The following is a 12,872-nucleotide window of genomic DNA, read 5'->3' as shown; positions in this document are numbered from 1 at the left end:
TTGATATCCATTTCCTTCATTTAAACCCTTTTTTTTTTCTTTATACTTTTTTTTTCTGCAGTAACAGAGCTGAGCAAAATCTGACAGAGGTGGCGCACCAGGGGAAGGGGTATAAACAGCCTGGTGTTTCACCCCGCTCAGCCCCTGGGTTGCACGAGCCGTGTTTTCCAGCCCCGCTGCAGCCGGAGAACACCCGCGGCTGTGGCCGCGGCAGGTTGAAACGCCGTCCCGGGTGTAAGGCTGGCGGGCTGACACTTCTCCCCTTCCCACCGAACAGCGGAGAAACTAGGCTGTGTACGTGGCTGGGGGTATTTCTCAATAGGAAATGTTTACAGTTTTTATCTTTAAAGGTAATTCCCTTTTTAGTTCCAATCACAACACGCTTTTGTTCAGGCGAGGTTTTTCTCTGTCTCCAGCCAAAAAATGCATCTGTTAGCAATCTTTTTGGATTTTAAAGTGAAGCTTTTTAAACAATGAACCATCTGACTATGAAAGGCATCTGGTCATGCTATATTTGCTTATTGTTAGCATAATTTTTAAACCCTGGGAAAAGCGTACAAGGGCATGTGTGCGTTTGTAGAGGGGAGGGAGTAGGAAGCATTACGGAAAAACAGTGCAGCCTGTGCTGCAACAGGATGGTTCGGACCTGAGATAGCAGCTTTGATAGAACCGTATTAAATGACAGCCCTTCCCAGCAGCCACAGGGCTGCCAGGGTCGCTCCACAAGTGTTTGGCAGAGCACGGGGAAGCGGCATTAGCTGCATTATTTATTTTTTTGGTGCGTGGATGCCGCTGCCGGCGCACACCTGGCGAGGGCTCATCCGTCTCGGTGGGGCTGTGCTGGTTTGGAACCGCAAACCTGGCGGTTTAAACCCGCCCCCAATCCGGCAGCTTAAACCCACCCGTGCTGCTGCCTGCTTCTTTTTCGACCTTGCAAACAGCACCCGTGTTTATCGCCCTGGCAGGAGGGCCGGGCAGCAGGGACTGCTCCTCGCACAGCGCCCTCGGTTAGCCTTGGGGATGCTGAAGCTGGGTGGGCCGCAGTGGCCCTGAGCTTCACCTTGCTCTGCTGGTACGGAACAGAAAGACGGGTGCAAAATAAAAACATCGTCAGGAGGTTGCTTGAAAATGGATGCGCTTGTTTCTGTTTTTGCAGCAGGAGCAAGGTTTCTAGAAGGACTGAACCCTGGTGAGCCCCGGCAGCTGTATTCCCGAGCAGATCTCCACGGGGGACAGAGGCTGCCTGCTTATCCCAGACTCGTGATGGTCTGGCCCCTGCCCCTTTTGGGAGAGTTTCTTCTTAACCCTTTGTTACGGCTGTCCTGGTGGGAAGTTCTCTGGAGCACGCCAGCTCGGCAGGGTGTCCCAAGAGGGAGGTGACCCACCAGAGCTGTCTCCCTGGGGCTGGCATGGAGCTGGCTGTCACAAGCCAGCTCTTGTTTTCTGGCTTAGGTTCACCTCAAAGAACTTAATCCAGCATGTTGGGTTCAGATCAGCCCGTGTTTTGGTGCTCCTTAAGAAGACAGCAAGCACAGGGAACACGTTTGGAGGTTTCCCAAGCCTTGGGCTTGCCCGAGGTTTCCTTGCCCAGTAGGCTGACAGTGATGCTTTATAACACAGAGCGGTGTCTGGCAGCCTGCAGAACTGGACTTTATTTTTTTTCCCCTCTCCCAAGGCCGTTGGGCTCACCGGTGGCTGTTTTTAGCTGTGCCACGCACAGAGCTGCCCTGAAGGCCATTCAGACCTGTACGTTGGGAAGGGAAACACACCGGCCACACTTGGTGCCCGCCAGCTGCTGCCTTCCTTCCCCAGTGGCTTCCTACCTGCTCACATCACTTTTCCCTTCCTGGCCGAGCTTCCCAATGAGAGAGGAAGGAGAGGGCTTTGGTGCACAGAAGAATTTGGGGGCTGTTTGTGTCCCATATCCCACAGGGCAGGATAGGATGGACCCTCCTGGAGAGCTGAATCTGGAGCATCCTCATTAAGGTCCGGCTGCAAAATGCACACCCCAAAAAGCCCAGCCCGGGTGCTGGGAAAACTTCTGTGAATTCACCCCGTCAGAGCTCGGTGCCCGCAGAGCTTCCTCCTTCATCCTGGCTCCGAGCAAAGCTGCATGAGTCACTTCCCTCCGGGCTCCCCGCTTTGTCGGGTGGCTCCTTTATTGCCACCGACTGCACTCAGAGACACTTATCGGTGTGCTGTAGACCATTAGCCGCAATAATTACCGCTGAGCAGCGTCCTGCGGCGAGCTGAAGGAAGCCCCTGCCCTGATCTTTGGCTGCTTTATTGTGCTCTCCCCTTCTGCATGGGAAGCGGCCTTCCGACGAGCCTGCCCGGCTGCTCATGTGAATTAATGAGGTTCTGCTGCGCTTAATTGAGAGCGCTCCTTAAATTGGGGGTTTCAGGGAGGAAATGCAAGAGCCCGAGGGAGCCGAGCAAAGGGAAATATTTATAATGCAGTAAGTTAATTATAAATGAGCAGTTTAGCCAATTTTGTTGTTCAGCCTCCCCCTCCCGCCCCCCGGAGACCTCGGTGTTTTTCTCTCCGCCGCTTCCTTTCAGCCCCAACCCTGCAGCAGGTCCGGGGCCGTGCTGGTGCAGCCGGTCACCTCGTGGTGCTGTGCCACGGCGGGGACCCTGCATCCTTCCCTGGGCTCGGTGCTGCTGCTGGGAGCGCTGGTAGGAGCGGGGTGCTCCTTACGGGGGTGCTGGGGTGATGGGGAGGACCTCCAGGGGTGTCTCCAGGAGGTGACAGGAGCCGGTCCCGTTTTGGGCAGTGGTCGAGGCGCACGTGGCCGCTCCAGCTCCGCCAGTCCCTGGGTCGAAGCCTGCTTGCCAGCCTCCAAAAGGAGCTGGGAACGCTGGCAACATGGAAAGCTTTACCCGCAGGCTGTGCAGGATTGCTGCAGAGCCTTCCCGCAGCAGGGTGGCTTGGAGGCGTGGGCCGGCAGATGTTTGCAGGCTTGCAGCATCCCTGGCCCCTTTCCCTTTTTTTAAGTGCCTTGGGCACACGGTCGTGCTCTCTGTCGTGTCCTGTGCATGCAGACGGTGCTGGGCCCACCACTGAGAAGGTGCTGGAGGCTGACCCGAAGCGTCTGGCAGCAGCTCCGTCAGGGCTGGGGGTGTTTTGTGGCCCCAGCCTGGTGCCTGCGCTCCCATCTGCACGGGACAACAACAACCCGGGCGCCTTTCGGCAAGGGAGAGCGGACGCGCAGCGGGTGCTGCTCTCCAAATCCCATGGGGGAAGCTTTAACCACAGGCAGCTGAGAACCGATACAGAGGGCGCCCTGCCTGCCATCCTCTGCCCCTGGAGCAGGCTCAGAGTCGGGAATGGTCCCGGGGGACCTCTCGTAGCCAGCAAAAACTTAGTGGCAGAGCACGGATATTAGCGGTCCTCCCGGCGGCACAGAGGCAGGCGCTGGGACCTCCTGCAGGTTTATTAGGTTTGGCACTGGTAGGCCACATTTTTGGGTTGTTTTTCTAACATCTCGGAAAAAAAAAATTCTGCTGATTCCCATTCGGGTTTAAAAAAAAAATAAATGTCGAGGGAAGGTGAATCAAGTGTTTCATTCAAAACTTGGGTTCTTGGCGGGAGAAGGAGGGGCGAGCAGCCCAGACTAATAAAGCAGAGGGCAGGGAGGTCTAAATACAGGCGTCTCACTCAGGAAAGTCCTTTCATTTGCCTTAAACTTGACCGGAGGCATGGCTAAGCAGCTTCTCTCGGCCCTTGGCACGCTGCGGGAGATGCCAGGCTGCCACCTGGGTGCTCCTCAACTCTTGTCCCCATCCCAGAGCCACCCATGCTGAAGGCTTGCTAACTCTCTCTTTTTCTCATCTTGGCAAGCCGTAGCTTGGGAAGTTTGGATGCACAAACATTTCCCATTTATGCCTCTTGAACCACAGTAAATATTTTGGACTCTGCTCCTTTGACTTGCAGGAATCAGCCAGACTGCTGGTAGTCTGCACGCACAGACGTGGGAGCAGGAGGGTGGCTTGTCCCTGGCCTTCGCAGGGAGCTGCAGTGAGGGACAACCCCTACAAACATCTCAACTTCCATCTGATACATTGGGAGGGGCTGCTTCTCCTGGTCCAACTTGAAGTGGATTTATTATTTTATCCTTTTTCTTCTTTTGGTATAAATCTTGGGAAAATACAGTAGGGAAGAGGGTTGGTCTTGAACTATTCCTTCAAAATACGCATACTACCTGTTATTTTTTGGACCTGGGCTCAGCAGTCCACTGGTCATGTCCTACAACAACATGGTAGAACTTGAAAACGACTTGTGTGTCTCAGCAGAGACAGGACATTGTAAACCGGGATGACCAAAGGAGGCTGTGCCTCAATCGTTGTCATAGATTTTGGGCTGGGGGGGATGTCCTTTCATGGGGGACATTGCCGTGTGCATGTTCCCTCCTAACAACTAATGAACCCCCAGGGTCTCTTGGCTGTTGTGCCAAGAGACTCCCTTGGTGGCAAGTCACAGCCCTCCCCCAGGAGTTGAACCTTGTTCACATCACATTTGTTTACCCTTCATAGCTTGTAAAAACTCTTTTTTTTTTCCCCTCAAAGCACAGTCATCGAGGCTGTATGGCCGAAACTTCAAGGGCACGGTAGACTCAATACAAGAGAAATCTGGGTGTATAATTCCCAAACTGATACACTGACACTGGGGCAGAGCTTAGTCACAGGCAGACAGTGTAATACATTGCATATAAAATGTGCTATTTCAGTAGATCAGGTAATGTTCCCATATCTGGAGCTGTCAGTGGTGAGTTCAGAGTGCAGAAAATTTAGCTTATATTGATATAAATTTATGTAAGTGCACGAGGGATCTTCATAGGTGGTTGGTTTTGAAGGGCAGGAGGTGTTAATGCAATTTCTTCTAATCCACTCTCTTCGTTTCACTTTTTTCCCCCCTCTCTGCAGGACCAGGAAGAAAATAAAGGAGCCACCAGCTGGCCAGAGTTTTATATCGACCAGCTGAACTCCATGGCTGCTGTGAGTATTTCTGCAGTGCTTTGGCACTTGTGAAAACTGTAAATGGCAGCAGAGCAGTCGTGATATCGTGATAGTTTGTGATACGGTCAGTGTTGTGCTTGAGAGAGCCGAGTATTGTAGCCACGATGTTGTAATGTGGCACTTCTCAGCCTTTCCAGTTTGCAGACCCCCCAGCACACTGATGGAAGTTATTTAAGCCAGGTGAAATGCAGGGAGAGTTTATTTTGTCCACTGGACCACTGGATACAACTGGAGAAAGGAGACGTTCTCCAAGGCACGGGGACCTTTCCTCTCCCTGCACACCAGGAAGCAGCGAGGCTAAAGGCACACAGCAATTTTCAGGCTGGTTTTGAAGGAACCTGTCTGATCGTGCAGTGCCAGCAGGGAGGGCATCGAGCTGCTGTGGTAGTGGTGAGGCCAACAGCCTCGGTGCTGTTTGGTGGCTGCTGCAATGAGAGCGGGATCCCTGCTACCACCCTGTTCCCAAAACACCCTCTGCGTTGGGTGGTTGCTGTTGTGCTGGGTGAGACCAAAATAATGCTGTTTTCTGTAGGAAATACAGTTCCTGTAGGGCAAGGCTGTGCTGCAAGACCTGGCACCCACCCTGGTGACCCCAGGCGTGGATGCCGTATCCTGTCCCTCCAGACTGCAGGGCATCCCCACACCCCCCCGGGAAGGGCACATGGGATGCATGGGTACGGGGGAAGGCTAAAAGACCCCCCCATTTCTGCCCTTCACCCCAATTTAGTGTTGCTTTAGCTCCCTGTATTCTCCTTGCCCCATCCAGCCCCAGGACCATCCCCTGGACACAGGGATGTTTTGAGATTTTTGCCACTCTTTTTCCTTTTGCAGAGGAAATCGCTGATTGCTTTGGAAAAAGAAGACGAGGAGGAGAGGAACAAAACAATAGAAAGTTTGAAGACTGCACTGAGGACAAAACCAATGAGGCAATTCTCTTCCATTTCTTTGCTTTATTGCGCTGGTCATGGCTTTTGATCTGTGTTCCCTGGCAGGGGGGTTTTAGAAAAGAAATGGAAATGGGGCCGGCTGAGGATGAGGGGACTTGGGAGGCAGGGACCCTGAAATGGCACTTGCTTTTTGGATCACGTCTTGTCATTTTGTTCCTTTTCTTCAGCCTTTTTAGTGGCTGAGAACCATCAGCACCTTCACGTCTGTTCAGAGCAATCAGACCACTTTTTTTCCCCCTCTCAAATTAGCTGTCATTCTAATTGCTACAGAATATAAAAATGCCTTCCAGAGTTTTTCCAAAAAATCCGAATTTTGTTGGTCAACCAAGCCCTTTGTTTCAAGTTCAACTCTCCTTGCGCTTTTTGAAGGAATAAAATCGTATGAATCTTCAGGCTTTAGTGGAATGCAAGAAAAAAAAAAGTTGCTAGGAGGTATTGATGGGGAGGATAAAGAAAGGGTGGGGCTCTTTCTAAAAGTCTTTAGTTTTTTCCTAAGTTTCTCTGGAGTCTGCATGCACACATCTGAAAAATCTTTTAGATGCCTCTGGTTGACTTTTCGGATGGGAAAACATTTCATTAAGAAATGCATTGCCCAGTCTGGTTATGGAAGACACAGCTCTTGTTTGCAAATGCATTGCACTCTTCCATTTCTCTTTTGCAATGGTTCTGGCAGTGGGATTTGGTCAGAAATTCCCAAGGTCGGGGTAAGCACCCGATTTCCGTGAAGCCTCGACCTCTTGGGCGCTGGCTCCTGCCGTCCCCATACCCAGCTTTGTCGTAGTTTGCAATTAAACTTTCCAAAGTGCTTAAAAGTGGTTTGTGAGTTCATCTCACTGGAAATCAGAGGGATGCAGCAGGTTTCTATAGAAAGCCTTACCTTCTGGACCTACCTTTGTTTCCAGGGAAGTGAACATCAAATTTCCTATTGACTTTGGCTGGCGTACGAGCGGGCTTTCAAGCAGAGAAATCAGTTTTCACTGGGAGTGCAATTATCCCTTTTGTTGCTGCACATAAGCACTGGTGGATCTAAATTAAACTCATCCTAGTGCTGGGATGTTCTCGGATCATTTGCTGTCCAAGCCCACTCCTTTTTCCAAAACAGAATACACCCAGCCAGGGTGGCATCGGGCAGGGAGGTCCTAAAATGCACGAGCGGTGTGCAGTGAAGGAGGGTGGGTTATGTCTGCATGCTTTGTTGAATCTGCATCGGGCACTGTGTGCATTCGCAGTCTGCATTCAGTTTAGCAGCATTATATCAGTCATCATCAAAACGTGAAATCCCTGCTTAAAAAGGTGTGAGATGTGTACAGCGGAGGAGAAGGGTGGGGGTGGTGAGGCAGCAGGTCTGGCAGGTGTTGTGGGCATGACGTTGGGGTTTCTGTGGGCTGGCTGCAGCTGGGTAAGAAGACAACTCCAGGACCAGGGAGCTTCTTCCCCTCCTGTGCAAAACTGGTCCCAAAGGACCAGTAGAAGTCCTGCAGGCTTTCTGCTATGCAAAATCCGTTGCAGGAAAAAATATGTGAAAGCACTCTGGGTTTGCAAGAGCAGACAAGTCAGCCCTGTTTGTGGGTTAAGTGCTCCTTTAGCATTTGATTTTAAAATGTCCTTCCTTCTGGCAGGTTTGTAACCCGGTTCATCGACCTGGATGGCTTGTCGTGTATTCTGAACTTCCTCAAAAGTATGGACTATGAGACAGCAGAGTCTCGAATACATACCTCGCTCATTGGATGTATAAAAGCACTAATGAACAACTCCCTGGGCCGGGCTCACGTCCTGGCCCATTCGGAGAGCATTAACGTAATCGCTCAGAGTCTGAGCACGGAGAATATTAAGACGAAGGTGGCAGTGCTGGAAATCATGGGCGCTGTGTGCCTGGTTCCCGGCGGCCACAAAAAGGTACTGGAGGCTATGCTGCACTACCAGAAATACGCCAGCGAACGGACTCGTTTTCAGGTGGGTGCCTCTCGACTCACCCCTCGGCTCCCAAAATTCGGCTCTGGGTCTGGGTGGATCATCAGCCGCTGCTGAGAGTAGAGGGGACCTCGCCAGACAGCCCAAATTGGAGTTCTTGGCCCTTCCTCCTCCTGGGTATCTAAATACCACGTGTGCATGATTTGTCTGGGCCATTTGTAATTTTGATACTCTGAGAATTACCCCAGAACGATGCCCTATCTGACGAGATCCACGGCTGAGCAAAGAGTGGGAAAACAGTTATTTAGGGCCGCACCCCCCCCCCCCCCCCAGCATGCTCGCTGTTGTAGGGTTTTTGGCACTGCAGCAAGGCTGCAGCACGTCTGGGTGGGCTGATTTTTGCAGACACAGGTGCTGGGATGGGCTGGGCTACATCAGGCAGCAGCTGTTGGTCTAGAAAGCATCACCAGTGAGCTGCTGCGGGGGCTTTGGAAGCACCAGGAGAAGTTGTGCACGCATGTGTCCTCTGGCAGCTCATGCAGCACCTGGGCCCTTAACTTAACATTGTGGGTTTAACAGACGCTGATCAATGACCTGGACAAGAGCACGGGGCGGTATCGGGATGAAGTGAGCCTCAAGACAGCGATCATGTCCTTCATCAACGCGGTCCTGAGCCAGGGAGCAGGCGTGGTGAGCTCTGGGTCTTTTGGACAGGGTGGTCTTTTGGTGGGTTCGGGGCTTTTCAGTAAGGTTTTTGAGGAAATGCACCTTGCTGTGTTGACCCAACAACTGTCCCTGGCAGGAAAGCCTGGATTTCAGACTGCACCTGAGATACGAATTTCTCATGCTTGGGATCCAGCCAGTCATTGACAAACTAAGAGAGCATGAAAACTCAACCCTAGACCGGTGAGTGGTGACCCGCAGCCTGATGGTTATTTTTCCCCTTTCGTTACGTGCACGCTTTCTGGTTATGGGACATGGCATTTGGGGAAAACCACGTGGGTCTAGACTATAGATCTGGCTCCTCTTGAGGAAATGCTTTGGTGTCACCAAAATGGGGAGGGGAAGAACCCTGGCTCTGCTGCACTCTAGCACAGGGTTGAGCTGGGAAGGATGTGCCATCCTGGTGGGTGCTGTCAGCCCTCCTCCTCATCTCCTCTTCCAAAAGAGTCCTTGGAAGGGCTGTAATTACTTTGCCCTCTGTGTTTTTGAATTGGTTTCTCGAGTTGGCGAGGGTGAGGACAAACACGTGGAGCTCCAGGAGCTCTAGGCTGAAGATCCTGTTGGTGTTTCAAGTTTTGCTTGTCTCTGGACCACTGCCTGTTAGTGGGATGCTCTGGAAGCTGTTCCAAACTGGCTGCTTGCTATGCATGGCCACATTTATATCTACTTTTAACAGCTTTTTTTTTTCTCCTTTCTTTCCTCAGGCATTTAGATTTTTTCGAAATGCTTAGAAATGAAGATGAACTGGAATTTGCCAAAAGATTTGAGCTGGTGAGTGTGAATGTTACTGCTGCAGAGCCTGGCTCTTGATGTCATGGTTCCTTTAAAAAACACCTGCGTAGACCAGGACAAAGTGCAGGCTTTTGGGTCAGATTTGGAGGTTGGAAATCTGTCTCCTGTTGCGCTGCTCATTTGCTTCATCCCTCTTCTCCCCTGCCTGCTGGCCTTGTGCCCTTCATGGGGCACTTGGGGCTGTCTCCATGCCAAGAGGCTCACAGGGTTTGGTGGTGAGACTCAGGAAGCTCAGGTCAGAGGCTTCGTAGGAGACCAGGGCCGTATTCAGACAGCTTATGGCAGCATCTCACGGCTGTGTGCGGTAGCAGATGCTGGTGCTGCTGTCCCTCGCCACAGGGCTGATCCAGCTGGGGTCACATCAGCCCGGTGGCCTGAGCACGCTGCGCTCTGTTCCGCAGGTTCACATAGACACCAAAAGCGCAACTCAGATGTTTGAGCTGACGAGGAAGAGGCTGACTCACACAGAGGCCTACCCGCACTTTATGTCCATCCTGCACCACTGTCTCCAAATGCCTTGTGAGTACTGGGGGGGCAAGAAACTCGCACCTCACAGCCCAAGTCCCATGCCCGGGTGGCAGCCATGTCCCTGCGGCTTCTCCCAGCCTCTTCCCTTCCTCCCGTCCAGATAAAAGAAGCGGTAACACTGTCCAGTACTGGCTGCTGCTGGACAGGATCGTCCAGCAGATCGTCATTCAGAGTGACAAAGGGCAGGACCCCGACGCCACTCCCCTGGAAAACTTCAATATCAAAAACGTCGTCCGAATGTAAGTGCTCGTCCTCCTCTCTCGGGGCTCGCTGCCATGACTTTGTCTGCTCAAGACGGAGGGCAGGCGAGGCAAGGTTTGGGAATCATCCCTGGCAGGTTCGGATCGTTTTGACCTACTCAAGAAGACGTGCTCAGTGAGCTATTTCCCTTGACTGTCACTGTTCCTTATTCATCACTCACTGCTCTCACAGTGACATTTCTGCTCCTCGGTTGGACAAGTCGGGGTCCCTGGAGCTGCGGAGGCAGCAGAGCATCCCAGCATGCAAACCCCGTGGCCAGGAGCCGCTGGGGGCAGAGCAGAGTTCTCTGAAATACCCCCACGGGAGCTGCACCCCACGCAGCCCCAACTCCCCTGCACAGTGCTCCTCAGTCGTGTTTCTTCCTGGTGGTGTTTGCTCGCTGGCTGCACCGGGGTTGTCTCATAGCACTGCTTGTCTCCTCCTTTTAGGTTAGTCAATGAAAATGAAGTCAAACAGTGGAAAGAGCAAGCGGAAAAAATGCGAAAAGGTGAGCGGTGGAAAGATGAAAGGCACTAACTTTAACCTGAGCGTGCACGGTAAGCTAAACAGCTCACATTTATTTATTTAACTGGATGGACTGTGCGTGAGTGGCTGAGATTGTATCATGCTATGGGGCTTATGATAGAAATAGATATTAATTTCTTCATGGGGTCTGCAACACAGGGGCAGCCCTAGCCAGAGTCTAACGTGCCCAACACACACTCCCTTTCTCCCATTGCACAACTTCTCTCTTAAGTAGCACAGGGTTTATAACCCTGCACACTGCTTGCTTTCTGCGCTACCGAAGTGTTCATCACCCAAAAGTGGATTCAAGGGTTGCTTTTGGGGACTATTTCAGAGCACACCGAGCTTCAACAGAAGCTGGAGAAGAAGGAGCGGGAGTGCGATGCCAAGGCCCAGGAGAAGGAAGAAATGATGCAGACACTGAACAAGATGAAGGAGAAGCTGGAGAAGGAGTCCAGTGAGCACAAGCAGGTCAAGCAGCAGGTGGCGGATCTCACAGCACAGCTCCATGAGATGAGCAGGGTAAGGCCCCAAACCTCTTCCTCGTTGTGCCCATGTCCCAAATCCCCTGAAAGTGCTGAGGGGTGATTTCTGGAGGCTGCACAGAGGGCTGCAGAAGGTGCTTGCTGGGAGGGCCCCCAAGATGTCCATCCCTGGGAATGGGGTGATTTCACCTCTCTGGCTGCATTGGACCTCAGTCAAGCATGCTGAAGCCTTTAGTGACTTCCTATGCTGGTTAAGTTCTGACAAACAAAAAAAAAAAAGGCATTTTTGGATGGTGCCTTCCCTCTGTGTGACCAGTTCCTCCTCTCTTTCTCTCTCAGAGAGCAATCTGTGCTGCCGGCCCTGGAGGACCTCCCTTGCCACCAGGAGCTCCTGGTGGCCCTTTACCTTCTCCAGCACCAGGATCCCTCCTTCCCCCTCCTCCACCACCACCGCCACCACCGGGGGGCTGTCCCCCACCCCCACCCCCACCACCGCCCCCTCCGGGTGGTCCCCCTCCACCCCCTGGCCCCCCGCCCCTGGATGGGGTGATGCCCCCCCCAGGAGCACCGCTGGGCTTTGCCCTGAAGAAGAAGAGCATCCCGCAGCCGACGAACGCCCTCAAGTCCTTCAACTGGTCCAAGCTGCCAGAGGTAAGCCAGGGGTTCCCATCTGTGCTTTCAGAGGGCCACAGTGCTCTGCAGAAGGAGAATAATTCAGGCAACAAAACCAGAGGTGCCAAAGGAGGCACCCCAACCTGCTGTGCTCCCACTGTCTTTCAGAACAAGCTGGCAGGCACCGTGTGGACCGACATAGATGATGCAAAAGTGTTTAAAATCCTGGACCTCGAAGACCTGGAAAGGACGTTCTCCGCCTACCAAAGACAGCAGGTAACGGCTGGCCGGGGCCTTGCGCAGGCCTCTGGGGCAGACGCCGTGGTTATGAAGCCGCTTGGTTTCACGTGTGGTCTCGGGACGCGCCTCCTGCCATTATTTCACTCCGTTTGCCAGATCGGCTCGATCTGGTTTGTCCTCTCATTTGCATGCCAGTGCCTTTGCCTGGAAATGGTAGCTCACAGCCAGACCTGACCGATTTCGCCCCTGCCCACGTACCTGACCGCGTGTGTCACAGCGCCAGCACCAAGATGGATCACGAAACAAACAAAAATGACAGGGAATGCATGAAAATAGCCCCCAGATGTGGCCACGGTTGAGTAATTTTGGGATCACTCTTAACAGCGACTGCTTCATGTCTGTATTGGGTAGAAAATTTATATCCCTCTCTGGCCAAGAAGGACTCAGTTTTACCCACATCTACCATGGGTGGATCTCTTCTTTTATTTTTGTAGTGAGCCCAGAGCAAAATGTGAGCTTTGAACAAAAAGCAAGTCCCAAACCAAAATAATGACACTGCAGACAAAAGTCTCTGCTTTTTAATCTCCTTCTCAAGCAATATGGCCCCAGTTTGGAAGGCATCAAAACCCATGAAGAAAATTAGACACTTGTTTTACCCCAGGCAGGACCGTTAGTGGTCAAAAGCCATGAGTTTTTTCAGGAAAAGCAGGGGAGAAAGTAAGAGAGAGGCTGCAAACATTGTGCTCACCTGCTGAACGTCTGGCTGCGTTGCGGGGAGGAGAGGCCAGGCTGTCTGCTCTCGCCAGGCTCAGGAGGGACGGGCTGGGAAGGAGCAGACCCATCACGTAAG

At 52.4% G+C, this 12,872-nt stretch overlaps 2 protein-coding genes across 4 annotated transcripts in view; both read left to right on the top strand.

The window, feature by feature from the left end:
• Positions 1-12,872, top strand: part of JKAMP (JNK1/MAPK8 associated membrane protein) — a 134,224-nt gene that overhangs the window by 82,159 nt on the left and 39,193 nt on the right. The window lies entirely within an intron of this gene.
• Positions 1-12,872, top strand: part of DAAM1 (dishevelled associated activator of morphogenesis 1) — an 88,338-nt gene that overhangs the window by 53,519 nt on the left and 21,947 nt on the right. For all 3 annotated transcript variants that reach the window (XM_066998490.1, XM_066998488.1, XM_066998489.1), the window contains 12 exons: positions 4,927-4,998; positions 5,851-5,945; positions 7,586-7,919; positions 8,457-8,567; positions 8,680-8,783; positions 9,305-9,371; positions 9,794-9,911; positions 10,021-10,159; positions 10,610-10,668; positions 11,020-11,207; positions 11,510-11,821; positions 11,951-12,058. In XM_066998490.1, coding sequence (XP_066854591.1) covers positions 4,927-4,998; positions 5,851-5,945; positions 7,586-7,919; positions 8,457-8,567; positions 8,680-8,783; positions 9,305-9,371; positions 9,794-9,911; positions 10,021-10,159; positions 10,610-10,668; positions 11,020-11,207; positions 11,510-11,821; positions 11,951-12,058 — 1,707 coding nt within the window. The remainder of the gene's footprint in view (positions 1-4,926; positions 4,999-5,850; positions 5,946-7,585; positions 7,920-8,456; positions 8,568-8,679; positions 8,784-9,304; positions 9,372-9,793; positions 9,912-10,020; positions 10,160-10,609; positions 10,669-11,019; positions 11,208-11,509; positions 11,822-11,950; positions 12,059-12,872) is intronic.

The sequence above is a fragment of the Anser cygnoides genome, chromosome 5, assembly GCF_040182565.1.
Source record: "Anser cygnoides isolate HZ-2024a breed goose chromosome 5, Taihu_goose_T2T_genome, whole genome shotgun sequence".
Taxonomy (NCBI): domain Eukaryota; kingdom Metazoa; phylum Chordata; class Aves; order Anseriformes; family Anatidae; genus Anser; species Anser cygnoides.
The sequence above is the reverse complement of the archived record's forward strand: the minus strand, read 5'-3'. Positions and strand labels throughout refer to the sequence as shown.